This window comes from Salvelinus sp. IW2-2015, linkage group LG21 (genome assembly GCF_002910315.2).
Source record: "Salvelinus sp. IW2-2015 linkage group LG21, ASM291031v2, whole genome shotgun sequence".
Lineage (NCBI taxonomy): Eukaryota > Metazoa > Chordata > Actinopteri > Salmoniformes > Salmonidae > Salvelinus > Salvelinus sp. IW2-2015.
The window spans coordinates 3,953,686-3,967,726 of record NC_036861.1 but is presented as its reverse complement, the minus strand read 5'-3'; the positions used below and the strand labels follow the sequence as shown (position 1 = coordinate 3,967,726).

The 14,041-nt window shown below is 40.9% G+C and overlaps 2 protein-coding genes across 2 annotated transcripts in view; both read left to right on the top strand.

Annotated features, from left to right (window-relative positions):
• The first annotated feature begins 3,170 nt into the window (after positions 1-3,170).
• LOC111982429 (26S proteasome non-ATPase regulatory subunit 12) lies at positions 3,171-9,581 on the top strand. The gene is made up of 11 exons (XM_024013996.2): positions 3,171-3,390; positions 4,062-4,121; positions 4,263-4,391; positions 4,751-4,858; positions 5,040-5,144; positions 5,891-6,040; positions 6,465-6,599; positions 6,838-6,950; positions 7,374-7,548; positions 7,805-7,882; positions 8,949-9,581. Exons 1-11 carry the CDS (start codon positions 3,265-3,267, stop codon positions 9,156-9,158), a joined length of 1,389 nt encoding a protein of 462 aa, XP_023869764.1. The 5' UTR covers positions 3,171-3,264; the 3' UTR covers positions 9,159-9,581.
• Positions 9,582-10,314: 733 nt separating this feature from the next.
• The window catches only part of LOC111982332 (probable helicase with zinc finger domain), a 64,564-nt gene continuing 60,837 nt past the window's right edge, over positions 10,315-14,041 (top strand). The window contains exon 1 of the mRNA XM_070433820.1: positions 10,315-10,399. The gene's annotated coding sequence lies outside the window, so the exon portion shown is untranslated. The remainder of the gene's footprint in view (positions 10,400-14,041) is intronic.

Genomic DNA, 14,041 nt, shown 5'->3' with positions numbered 1-14,041 from the left:
GAACTGAGGAACACACAGGGTTTAAATACTAACAAGGGAACGACACAGGTGCAAACAATAATTAGAGCAAGGAAAAAACAAAAGGTACAAAAAAGGTGCAATGGGGACATCTAGTGACCAAAACCTGAACAGTCCTGGCCAAAACCTGACAGGCACCCCATTCCCTACATACTGCACAACTTTTGACAAGAGCCCTATGGGCCCGGGTCAAAAGTAGTGCACTACACAGGGGACAGGATGCCATTTGGGACACAGCCAATAGCTGTTCATGTGATTTAGTTTGTAGTTTGACCAACATTACAATAATGATGTAACTCCAACATTTGAATAATGTCTGTTTTTGATTAGAATAGGGTGTTAGGCTCTATGTTAGATATATGACCTTCTCAACACACATAATAGCCCTGTATGTAGGACTATGGCTTCATAAAGCTCCAGCTCAGAACAGCACACCCTCAAATGAAGTCATGTTACGCAATACCTGTGGCCCACTTTTCAGACATAGACAATGGGCATGGGTCGGACTCAAGCTCTCAGCCGTGTGTTCGATAAGAGTGCTGGACGTGGTTTCATCTTCAGTCTGTCAACAGATCTCAATGGATCTCAGATCGTTTCAGTGCAGGGTAACAGAAAGTGGATTCAGGATGATAAAATTAAAATGTCCTCATTATGATTTGCATGGTCACACTCACAATTGATTTCTCGTTCTCCATATCACTTTAAACTTCTATGCTCATAAAAGTGATCAAATTCGTTCTCGGGCAGTCTCTTCTCAGGCGTTTTATGGAGACACAACTCCATCATAAAGATGACAAGGTTATTATCGATGGACACTTGATCGGTACTGTTATTTGCCCTACATTACTTGAATGAGTGCTTTTGGATCCTGCAAATATTTGGATGCCTCTTAAGCCCTGTTTTATTTGGCCAATATTTTAATTATTATTTTAATTATTTCATATTTGGTCCCCTCTCTGAGCTGATACAGGCCATGTTTAATTTTCAAGCTGTTAAGGTTAAGGTTAAGACTGTGTTGGGGTAATCTGATCCTAGGCCAGCGCTTAGGGGCAGCCTCTCCCCGGAGCAGGAAAATCACTGACCTACACGAGTTGTATTTATTTCTGAGGGAAATCTTTCAAAGCAATGAACTGTGTGAATGAAACCAAATCATGAACAGTAATGTCCTAGTGACATCTGCTGGTAAACTAGAGTCAATACATGGAGATTAGGCCTACCCCTTCCTTCATGGTTGCAGCCGAGGTGTAAGCAGCAACATACTGCTAAATTCTTTGTTCACTATTCAAGTCCAAGGTTCTAATCCAGGCACTTGTCATCTCCCGTCTGGACTACTGCAACTCTCTGTTGGCTGGACTCCCTACGTTTGCTATCAAACCCCTGCAACTTATCCAGAACGCCACAGCTCGCCTGGTGTTCAACCTTCCCAAGTTCTCCCATGTCACACCGCTCCTCCGCACACTCCACTGGCTTCCAGTAGAAGCTTGCATCCACTTCAAGACCCCTTTACTTGCCTATGGAGCAGCAAGAGGAACTGTCCCTCCCTACTTTCAGGCTATTCTCAAACCTTACACCTCAACTCGAGCACTCCATTCTGCCACCTCTGGTTTCTTCGCCCTCCTGGCACCCCAATGGTGGACCGAGCAATTCACATAATAAGTTGCATGGACTCACTCTGTGTGCAATAATAGTGTTTAACATTATTTTTGAATGACTACCTCATCTCTGTACCTCACATATACAATTATCTGTAAGGACCCTCAGTCGAGCAGTGCATTTTAAACACAGATTCAACCACAAAGACCAGGGAGGTTTTCCAATGCCTCGCAAAGAAGGGCACCTACTGGTAGATGGGTACTAATAAAAAAATTTAAACATTGAATATGCCTTTGAGCATGGTGAAGTTATTAATTACACTTTGGATGATGTATCAATACACCCAGTCACTACAAAGATACAGCTGTCCTCCCTAACTCAGTTGCCAGAGAGGAAGGAAACAGCTCAGGGATTTCACCATGAGCCAATGGCGACTTTAAAACACTAACAGAGTTTAATGGCTGTGACAGGATATAACTGAGGATGGATCAACAATTTTGTAGTTACTATACAATACTAACCTAAATGACGAGTGAAAAAAAAGGAAGCTTGTACATGTTTTCACTTTGTGATTATGGGGTATTGGGTAAAAATAAAATAATATATTTAATAAATTTTTCAATTCAGGCTGTAACACGACAAAATGTGGAATAAGTCATGGGGTATAAATACTTTATCAAGGCACTATAAGTGGTGATCACATTTGATGCTCAGGAAAGAAACTTAATAAATATATGAATTTAGTGTGAGTTATTCACAACATTGTGTGAAAGTGGACTTTTCAGAATCATACTTTAATATGATATGCTTCCTGAGGCAGGGTTCTCTATACAGTTGGTTTAATAATAGTAATAATAATAATAATAATAATTCATGACATTTGTAACACGTTTTTCATTATACAGAATAATATCAAAGTGCATATGAGTTTTTCCCTGGGCAGTCAGGGAAATGTTCTCATTCCACCATGGGTGTAAGCCATTTGCAAATAAAAGACATTCCTCACTATCTCTCCCTCAATGTTTTTTAAAAACGGGACTGTTTGTGCCTGAAATAGCACCAAGAGAAATATTACAAAGAGTGCACAACTGTCTTGAAACTTTGATGGTTGAGTCAATGAGATGAGATTTGGAAGGAAGGCCTCGAGACTACATCATCATCGTCAATTAGATCATTTGTAACATATTTGGGTTTACATTCACTTTACTTGAAATGCCTCCTTCACAGAGACAGGGGTCTTTTTGTTATTGGCCCACTATTTTAATGCTTAAAAAAAGATACCAGAATAACCTAGAAAATAATTCTGGAAATTATAACGTTTCACCCTGAGCACAGTTTCCTCCCATCAACAACCTATTAATGGAAAAAAATATTAAACAATATCAGTGAGGACAGCTGGAAAGGTTAAGTTGAGAGAGAGGGATGCTGTGTGAATAAGTAAAGATTGACTGTCAAAACGCCTGACACAAATAACAACTATTTTTTATGGTCCTTCTCTGGGTCCTTCTGGCAGCCTAGGTGGCCTTTGCAGTTCATTGTGATTGGCCGGTTTTCCTTCACTTCCTGTAGTTTTGACACAACAGCAGCAGGCTAGCAGCAGTTAGCGCTTAGCAGAAATTTCACTTGTAAATTCGCCGTAGTATTCAGCTTACCATGTCGGAAAACATGTCTGCAGAGGTGGAGCGATCAGAAAGATCAGATGGCAAGCTTGTGAAGATGGAGGTTGACTACAGTTCAACTGTAGATACACGTCTACCGGAGTGTGCTGAAATGGCAAAAGTAAGTTGAGTATGAATGAGGCCAGCGCTGGCTGAGTCATGGTGCATCACGAATGTTAGCAGAATGGCTAGCTAGCTTGTTAGCAAATAAAGGGCTGTTTGTAATAATAGGCAACATTGCAACAGTATTGCAACAAAGTATCACAAATATTGAGTCGATGTACTTGTAAGGTAAGTTATACATCTCTATTAGTTAGCTAGGTAACGTTAGCTACAGTAATTGTTTTCGTCAGGTAACTTCTCTCGTTAACGTTACCTACAGACTCTACTAGTACAGTATCTTCGCTCTTGGTGTTATGTTATGCTTACTAGCCGGTTTGGTCGTTTCAGTTGGATTGTATACTAATTTATCAACCAACTACTAACGTAGGTACCACAGTTATTGTTTTTCGAAGACCACTTTACTTTTAGTTAGAAATATACTAACGTTATAGCTTGCTAGTGAAGTTTTTCAGTTTTAATCATGTGTCAAAGCTGACAGAAATTTGTTGACATCTTTGGCTTTCCCAAATCAGACTGATCAGCAATGACATTATGGATGATACAGTTTTCATTAGTATTTTTGGTCATCCATCTCATAATTTGATCATGTGTGGTCATTTTAAATGGATCTTTGTAAGAATTGTCTGTCATTTGTCCTGACTCTAGGATTGATCTGCTCTACTTTTCTAGGAAGGTAGGCTGCAGGAGGCAGTTGAAAGCCTCTTGTCGCTGGAGAAGCAAACGAGGACTGTGAGCGTGAATTCATTCATTTATTTCTAATTAAACATCATACTCCATTGAGATTAAACTATATAAATGATCATACTCCTCTGACTAATCACATAGCTATCTTTGTGAGTGACATTGTCCTCTTTTTATCCATCCGCACAGGCTTCTGACATGGTGTCAACCTCCAGAATCCTGGTGGCCGTTGTGCAGATGTGCTATGAAGCGAAGGACATGGACGCCCTAAATGAAAACATCATGCTGCTCTCTAAAAGGAGGAGTCAGCTCAAAGGGGTGAGAGTTGGGGCTCCTTCTTTGAAGGGATACTAAGAGAAGGTAAAACATTTGAGGCAGGGGTGTATTAATTAGTGCAAGCAGTTGCCAAAACGTTTTGCAATAGAAAATGGCTTGCAACGCAACAAACATTTATGTTGGACAAATTTAATGTAGGTCCCTCCTCGTTTTTGTTCTGTTTGCCAACATTTGGTTTATCGTGAATACACCCCAGGTATGCACCAGTAGGTTAAGGTGCTTTGCCATCAAAACAATGTTTTCTTCGTGTCATTTTATGTGTTCCAAGACAAAGTAAAGTGTTGCCTGATATTAGCTCTTTCGATATATAACCTTCTCTTTTGCTTTGCTTCTCTTCTCAGGCTGTTGCTAAGATGGTGCAAGAATGTTACAAGTATGTAGATACCGTGACCGACCTGACCGTTAAGCTGAGACTCATTGACACACTACGCACAGTGACCGCTGGCAAGGTACGTGGTGTCATGAACTTTCTCTGATTATCCTTACTTGGATCGTCCTAAAATGACATGAATATGATATCACCAATCATGCATATTCAGATGGCATAAAACAAAATATTTTACTTTTGTGGGTCCAAGTCATGTCTCCATGCAATTCAAATGCGCTAACGGCTTTGTTTCCCTCACTCAGATCTATGTGGAGATTGAGCGGGCCAGGCTGACCAAAACATTGGCAAACATCAAGGAGCAGCATGGCGAGGTCAAAGAGGCCGCAGCAATCCTCCAAGAGCTGCAGGTAAGTGGCTTTCGCTGGCATTCCTTGGCAGTTTTCACAATTTCTGAGACTGGAGGTATGAGGTTTCAACCATCCATGTTGCATGAAGCTATTTGACTTACTGGACTGAATCTTCAGACACAAGTGTAGAACTCAAACTGGCGGCCAAATCCCCTTGACATCAAATGAACTACTTCATATTCATCATCTCAAGCACCACCCCGACATCAACATATGTGAAAATGGCGAGTTTCTTTGTTTTGTAGTACAAAAGATGGAAGAAAAGTGTTTCTAATGACATCATTGGTGTGCATCGTGTGATTTTTAACCAATTATGAGTAGGCATTGTCATTGGAAACACTTTTCTTCCATCTTTTTTACTACAAAATTTAGAAACTCGCCATTTTCAAATATTTTGGGGGTGGTGCTGGAGATGATGAATATGAAGTTGAAAACTGCGAAATTTCCCTTTTCATAATTTCAGTGAAAGTTGGCTGAGACACCATAAATAATCGAAATAAAATCTTGTATCTGTGAAGTGTTGTGCCCTCCATCAGTCCTTATTGAGGGCAGGACCACTACAACAGTTGTTCACAAACCATTCTTCTCCCGGTCGAGGCTATGATGTTGCACAGCTGGGCCGTGTTCAGTAGGCACGAAATGGGAGTGGTATTAACTGAACTTGCCGAATGAGAAACGTTTTGCTACGATGTGCCCTAATGAACATGACCCAGGGCTCTGACAACATGCACTCTTTCACCCTACAGGTGGAGACATACGGCTCCATGGAGAAGAAAGAGAAGGTGGAGTTCATCCTGGAGCAAATGAGGCTGTGCATCGCCGTCAAGGACTACATCCGCACCCAGATCATCAGCAAGAAGATCAACACCAAGTTCTTTACAGAGGACGGCACTGAGGTGAGAGAAAAGAGGAAAGCCAAAGAGTTTATTCAGGCTGGGTGTTATGATATGGCCTCCCTCCCAAATGGCACCCTGTTCTCTATAAAGTGCACTGCTTTTGACCAGGGCCCATAGGGGTCTGGGTATGCTATGTAGGGAATAGGGTTCCATTTGTGGTTATGTCTATTGGGGTGGAGGAGGAACTACCTAAACATTCAATGTCCCAATCAAAACGTTCACTTTCGTTTCCTATTTCGGAACAGTTTGACAGAAAACAATATTTATTTCTGGCAAAATATTGAAGTCAGATTTTTCTTTTCGGCTGTTTGGGGAAAAAATGACTGTTTGTTTTGGCTGTCTACGCTGCTCCTGATGAAGAAACATAGCAGTTAAGAACCAAGCTGCAATATTTTTAACCATTTACCTCATTATTTTTCCTTAGGAGTCTAAGCTGAAGTATTACAATCTGATGATCCAAGTAGACCAGCACGAGGGATCCTATTTGTCCATCTGCAAACACTACCGTGCCATCTACGATACCCCCTGCATTCTGGAGGATAGCTCCAAATGGCAACAGGTAAACACTGGTCTCAGAAGACTGTTTTTTTAGGCTTCAGCTGTACATTTTTTGTTTCTGAGAAAAATATTGCTCTGGCAGCAGGACTTAGTTGGAGAGGGGTCTTAACGAGTGTACTGCACACTGATTGGCGTAAATAGAACTAAGATTGGGTCTGCCGTCACAGGGGACTAAGACGTTACAGATTGCACCTTTAAAATACATAACAATACAACGCTAATGTTCTTTCCTGTTCCAGGCCCTGAAAAGTGTTGTTCTGTACGTGATACTGGCTCCCTACGACAACGAGCAGTCCGACCTGGTGCACAGAATCAACGAAGACAAGAAATTGGAAGAAATATCCAAATACAAGTAAGACATTAAATTGCATTATATTCCGGTGCTTTCATTTCTCCCCTCAAATACCAGAATGTAATCTAGCTTCGATGGTTCATTCCTTAAAATCTTCAATGGTATAACACATTATTTCTCATCAGCAATGCCCAAATATTCCTCATCAGAAGAATGTAACCTCGAGATGATTCATTCGTAATAATCTTAGCATTCAATACTGTTTCACAATATTCCTCATCATCCAATTCTGTAACACAGTAATTAACTATATATTCGCCAAGGTACCATATAACCTAGCCAATTCCCAGTGGTGAAACCTAGCTAAGCTACCAACTGCATATGCTTGATCTTTGTGGTACGGTGAAACCTAGGCTAAACTCTGGTGCTATTGCCGTGCTGTGGTTCGTCTCATCATGGTTTCCCTCTTACCTCTCCGTCCAGGGACCTCCTGAAGCAGTTCACCACCATGGAGCTGATGCGTTGGGCCTCCCTGGTGGAGGATTATGGGAAGGAGCTGAGGGAGGGCTCCCCCGACAGCCCGGCCACCGACGTTTTCAACTGCTCAGAGGAGGGTGAAAAGAGGTGGAAGGACCTCAAGAATAGAGTGGTGGAGCACGTAAGTAATTTATGGAACTGCTTTCATGGAATATCTATAGATAGAATATCACAATTACTTTAGTGGGATAGTTTGTTTTAGCAAAGGGTCTGTGGTGGGATCACAATGCTGTCTCGTTGGAACATGGTTGCTGAAAAATGATCTGGGAACGTCCCTTTCCCATCTAGAATACTTTCACGTAATTGGTATTTTTGATTCCAGCTATGTTATGTTGCACCGTTGCTTATTTTTGTGTTTTTCTTAATCTCTCCTTTAGAATATAAGAATTATGGCCAAATATTACACAAGGATCACAATGAAGAGGATGGCTGGCCTCCTGGACCTCTCCATAGACGTAAGCACCACCAATCTACTCTTTACATCTGTTACATTTTTGGCAGGGGATGGAATTCTTACTGGTCCTCAACCCTAATGAATGCAGCCTTAAAGGATAGTTTTCCCTCCAAAATAAGGTTGAAACTGCAGCTCCGTATGATGCGTCTCTGTTCACGCCAGGGGAACTGAACAGGAGTGAACGACTTCGCTGAAACTTCATACGATTGTTGCATTTCTGTTTTCTTGCGTTGCACTTGCATTCAATAGCATCTATGAATTGCATGATTATGCGCGGTATTGACGTCAAGTTTTGTTGGTCGTATGTACGGGATACACCGTCCAACGAAATGCTTAGGCAATAACCAAGGACACGGATGGTTCCTGATGTTGTGAGATTACCTCTGGTGTTTACAGAACAACAGGTGCTGTGAGATTAGGAAGTCAGAACCGGCTGAGACAAAGCAATTGTAACAGTAGAGCAAAGGAATGTATGAAAGCGTATATTCTTATTTTAAATATATGTAGTTCTGTCACTGTGCTGTACTTGTCTGCTAATGTTATGTATTATGTCATGTTTTCTCTTTTGTCTGGACCCCAGGAAGAGTAGCTGCTGCTTTAGCAGTAGCTAATGGGGATCCTAATAAAATACTAAACTACAGATTTATATACCTTAAAGGTCAAATCAAAGGTAGACTTAGAGATATGATGTAATGTACAAAGTAAACAGCATAGTGGGTCAATTTCCGCAATAACTAAGCATTTTAAGTGCAAGGCTAAACTTCTCCGCTGTTTTGGTCCCATTGCTACCACCCTGTAACGGTGTGAAGAGAACCCATGCGCAGATACTGTGTGAAAGCGAGGTCTTGCATCTCGCTCATTGCAATATATGCGCGGCGCTACTCGTGGCAACTTAATTTTCGCTGAGTGGTCGACAGTTGAGCTCAATCCATATTCTCAACTTGATATTGGAGTGTGATTTTTTTATTTATTTTTGTTATCTATAGAAGTACTATAGTACCCTAAATGAAATGTGTGATTTTGTTATTGATGGTCTTTGAAGACACCGATTCTAATATCTCTTGCAGGAGTCTGAGGAGTTCCTCTCCAACCTGGTGGTGAACAAGACCATCTACGCCAAGGTGGACAGGCTAGCCGGGATCATCAACTTCCAGAGGCCGAAGGACCCCAACGACCTGCTCAACGACTGGTCCCACAAACTGAACTCCCTCATGTCCCTGGTCAACAAAACCACACATCTCATCGCCAAAGAGGAGATGATACACAACCTGCAGTGATGAGGACCGAGTGCATTGTTTTCTTTTTTTTCCTTTACTTTATTGAGTTTTTCTGAATTTACATTGATGAATGAACCCACATTTTTGGAATAACAAATACCACATACCACATGCAAAGTTGAAGCATTTACAATAAACAAGTCTTACGGCCATATGTCTCGTCCCACTGATGTAATATAAACTACACTGTTTAGAGTGGTCATATCTCTCGTCCCACTGATGTAATACGAATTACACTGTTTAGAGTGGTCTCCCAATTTATCTACCACAATTTGGGCATGTACTTTGTTCTAGAACCTAGACCACAGAGGGGCATATGCTGTAAATGTTTTCTCCTGTTCCAACTCTCTTTTTCATGTAACCGTCATAAGGGATTTAGTGTTAAAGCATTTGCAACTTGTTGTATTAAAACATTTGCTGTGAGTTCTTGACGTCTTTTTTTAATGTCTACTTCGCAATGTAAACAAACTATTCTCACATGGCATAATGGATATTATTTTGTTGAGTATTGTAACAGAAAATGTGGTTGTTACGGAGTTTTATTTAACTGTTGTCAGATCAAGTTAAGAATACTTGTTTAAAAGCTGTGAAAGGCAAACCTGACAGATGCAGCTTTTTATTGTTGGTTTGAAAGGTTCTGGATCCTCTGTAGCTATTTAGTGATGACTGTAAATGTTACAGGATGCACAGCTGACACTAAATCAAGACTTATTTTGTGAGCTTATGTATTATATCGACAATTTCTACCTTACTGTGTAGTTATATCCATATGAAAATACAAATATAGCAGTTATATAAAAGCAAAGACAATGGGATATTATGTAGAAATAAAATTCAAATGTAGTTATGTACGATTAAACATGATCTTTCTATTGTTTTAATTATCCAAATCATCTATACATCAAAATATCTCTGAAAATTGTCCAGATAGTAGCCTATATGAGGTGGACAAAATACAACACAGAATGTTTTATTGATGTAATATTGTTATATAATTTACAGTGCTCAGCTAGGTGAACCCTGGAAACTGGTTTATGCAATTATCTAGGGAAATGTATGAAAACTGGTATAATGACTTGCTATAAAGACTGGTATATGACTTGGTTAGAAGTTCACAATGGTCAAACCCCAACCTACACCAAAAAGACCCAAATCCCCTCAACCTTCAGATGAGCTATATCCCACTATCCTTTGCGATGGGCTGACAAGTGGATCCAAGATGGCGTAGAAAGTAAAGCTAGGTAAGTGTAGACTTCCTATTTTCAGTCCTTTCAGTTGTCTTTTTCAGTGGCAAGGACACCGACTTGACTCCCGTCTGTAACACATTCTGAGAGTAATGAAGGTATACAATTCATGCCGAGTGCACAATATAATGTCATGTCACTTCTATACGTCTAAAAACCGAGCCAAAATTACAGGCCCGGGCAATATCGCTAACGATAGCTCGGAAACGTTAGTTGTGTATCCATTCTGCATACGTTTTGGTCAGCATGCTAGCCAGATGGCTAACGTTAGCATGCTAGTTTGGTGCCAACGCGAAGGGCCCTATTTTGGCTGACGTGCAAACTGCTGTCGACAGCACCATTTTCTCACTATGTGCTCATGATGAATTCAACGACAATTATTATGGAACTGTTTTATGTTTTTTCTCGTAATATTGTTGTAAATTGTGCCAATGCAATGGTATTGGCTACTATCGCTCAGTGAGTCTACAGTCTTATCACAAAATTATTGCTAGCCCACCTAGCTAGCAAAACGATTTGCTAATCTAATTTCTTTGTTTTTAAAGTTAGAAGCAATACATTTCCATGGTTCAAATTCCTCCTATATTTAATCATGTTGCACACCAATATGTCACAATCGATAGCTGAATGGCTTGATACAAGCTAATGTGAGCTAACTAGCTAGATCACGCCACACGACTATTGCACTGTGGTCCCACCAAACATGCGAGCGAACTCGAAGCCAGCCACAGTTAGCGGTGCTTCTACCGTGTTGTTTTAGCTAATACCGACAAGGGACAAGTTACTAGTTAACGTTAGTGGCTCGCCAACAGACACGGTACATTTATTATTAACTGACCCGGAATCTCAAAATAGACTCTTTTTGAATCTCAAAATAGACTCTTTTTATATTTGTATTAGTCTATAGGAGTGCCTTTTTTTGGAGCGATCATGCCGAGTAGGGCATTGTGTTTTGATCAAACTTGCCATTAGGTAAGCACTAGCTAAACCATAGCGATGTAGTAACTAGCTAGCTAACAGCCTAAAAATGTCGCCCTTTCATTCATCTTTGTTTATTTGAAATTATGCGTTTCATTTGACAGTCAAATATAATTAATGACTCTTCTGGCCATTACTTGCAAGCCACATGGTTGTCATTTTGCTCTTACAAACTGCCATAGCATGCTCATGTCATGTACTTGGCTGTCTCAATTTCTTGTCTATTGACCAATCCATAATAGTAAAAAAGTTCAAGCTAATAGACTTAAAGATGCCAAACAAAAAGTGTTGGCCTATATTTGGGTCATCAAATATGTATTTGCATTCCAACGTGCTGTGAGTGATATTTCCACAACAGTAGTTGTAGCATTTCCTAAAATGCTTTGAATACTTTGGTAACCTGCCTCTGAACCTTGGCGGTATCTGAGGTATTCCTTAAAAGATAATGTTACACACAAGTTCTGGGGGATGGCCTTGGTGTTGGTTTAGGCTAGGACTATGGCATGACTAAAATATAGCCTAACTAACCTAGCTTATACACTCATCTTGGTCATCGTGAGGGAATTGAAATGTGTGATTCACTTTGTGGAAACTCTAGATTAGACACTGAGTGGACACTTTGCGCAAAGTGGGTGAAAATGTGCTTCCTTATTTTATACCAAGACACATCTGATTCTTCAAGTTCAGAATTGTTCAGTTGGTCTTTCTCTAACATATCATTAACATTATATCCAAAAAGTTGGGAAATGCTACATATCATGTCTCAAATTCGATATCTATCTTGCCTCGTTTAATTTCCTCCGGATTTGAGAAGAAAGATGACGAGTTCAACAGTGAGCCTGTCAGTTTGCCTTATTTCTCGCACACCATCCAGCCTAGCTGACACAATGAAATGTTGTTTTTACCACTTTTCTTCTGGCCTCCATTGATTTAGTCACCCTAGGACACAAGGGTTAAAACTCCAATAACAGTTGAACGGATTATGAGGAGGTTTGGACTATAAAAAACAGAATTTACACATTATTTTACCGATTGGTCAAAATATGCATTTTTGATTGGACACCCTACACTGAGAGCTGGCTCAGTCAATGATGGTCATAAACAAAGACTAGCCCCACTTCTGCTAAAGTAGAGGTGGTGTTGTAATAGGCTACTGTACTTAGATATAACTGCTGTGGCGTAGTGTGTTTCTTCACTATGAAAGAACCATATCAAACCCCGATAAGGAGAAATAGAGCGTTTGTTTTAAGTTGCTCCTTGGACCTGGAGGCCTTTTCTGTTTTTAGTCAAAGCAGAGGCTATCTCAAACAGGGACGACCACTCACCAGACACTGCATGTCAGGTTTTACATTTAGGCCTCCATGTACCTCCCAATGTCTGGCTGTCACTACAGTTACTGGTTAGAATCCAGGCTGTGTCACATCCAGCTGTGATTGGGAGTCCCGTAGGGCGGTGTACAATTGGCCCAGCGTCGTCTGGGTTTGGCCGGGGTAGTTCGTCATTGTAAATAAGAATTTGTTCTTAACTGACTTGACTAGGTAAATAAAGGTAACATTTAGAAAAGTGCATGAAAACAGATTGTTGCCCATCAGCTAGTCGCCCCCTTCTCCCCTCCAGCTATTTGTCATTGCACTCTGTTGCGGGAGGGTAGCGTGCGTTTCTATTCGAGACACTGTATCCCTTGAATCCCTGGACGCCATGGCCAGGCTCAGCTCTGTGCTGTGATTAACGCTAGAGGACACCACACTCTCTGCAGAGGACAGACGCCACCACAAGTGTTAACAGCCCCAAGTGCCCAGTAGTGAACTCGACTGCCCTATTGCCTGTAGTTGTGCATATAGGCCTATTAGGTTCAGAAATACTCAAGTGTCACCGGTGGACAGGCTATACACACAGGCTATTTCTAATTGATTTAGGGTACATTTTTGCATGGCAAATGTAGTCTACTCAATGCTCCTGTTGCCTGTGTGCATATGGCTTAGGCTTATTAGGTGCAGAAATACTCGTGTCACCTGTAGACAGCATACATTAGTACCCAATGCCGCAGCTGCACACATTTGTTCTATTGATTAAGTGCCGTTGATGGGTCCTTTCTTTGCTAATCATTCAAATTGTGGTTCAACCCTGCAAATGGTTAACTCCAGTCGACTCGAGTGGCATTGGCCATGGGGCCTTTTTGGCGCCTATATGTTACTATGAAAAACCTGCCTAAAACAAGCTTGTCATTTGACTTGAGCTTTTATTATTGAGTCAAATGTATTGAAATGCCTTGGTAAACAACTAAGCCTGTATATAGACCTACTACCACAGAGGAAATACTGCTCGGCCTCTCAGCACATTTGTTATGACATCAAAAAAGGATGTGGTTCTTGTTTCAGGGAACCCCACATAGCGTTTTTTTCTCTGACCATATTCCAGGCTGTATCACAACCGGCGGTGATTGGTAGTCCAATAGGGCGGCGCACAATTGGCCCAGCATCGTTAGGGTTTGGCCGGGGGAGGCCGTCATTGTAAATAAGAGTTTGCTCCCCTGAACCAGCTCCCCTGATTCACCTATTCAAAGGCTTGATGATTAGTTGACAAGTTGAATACGGTGTGCTAGCTGTGTAACAGTAAAATATTTGACTACTATATTTGAGAACCCTAAACTTTTAATCACTT

Bases quoted from the DNA above. Each gene is read 5' to 3' on its own strand.
- LOC111982429 (XM_024013996.2), top strand. From the start codon at position 3,265: ATGTCGGAAAACATGTCTGCAGAGGTGGAGCGATCAGAAAGATCAGAT. The intron at 6,041-6,464 runs GTGAGAGAAAAG...ATTTTTCCTTAG, and splicing joins TTACAGAGGACGGCACTGAG to GAGTCTAAGCTGAAGTATTA. The intron at 6,951-7,373 runs GTAAGACATTAA...CTCTCCGTCCAG, and splicing joins GAAGAAATATCCAAATACAA to GGACCTCCTGAAGCAGTTCA.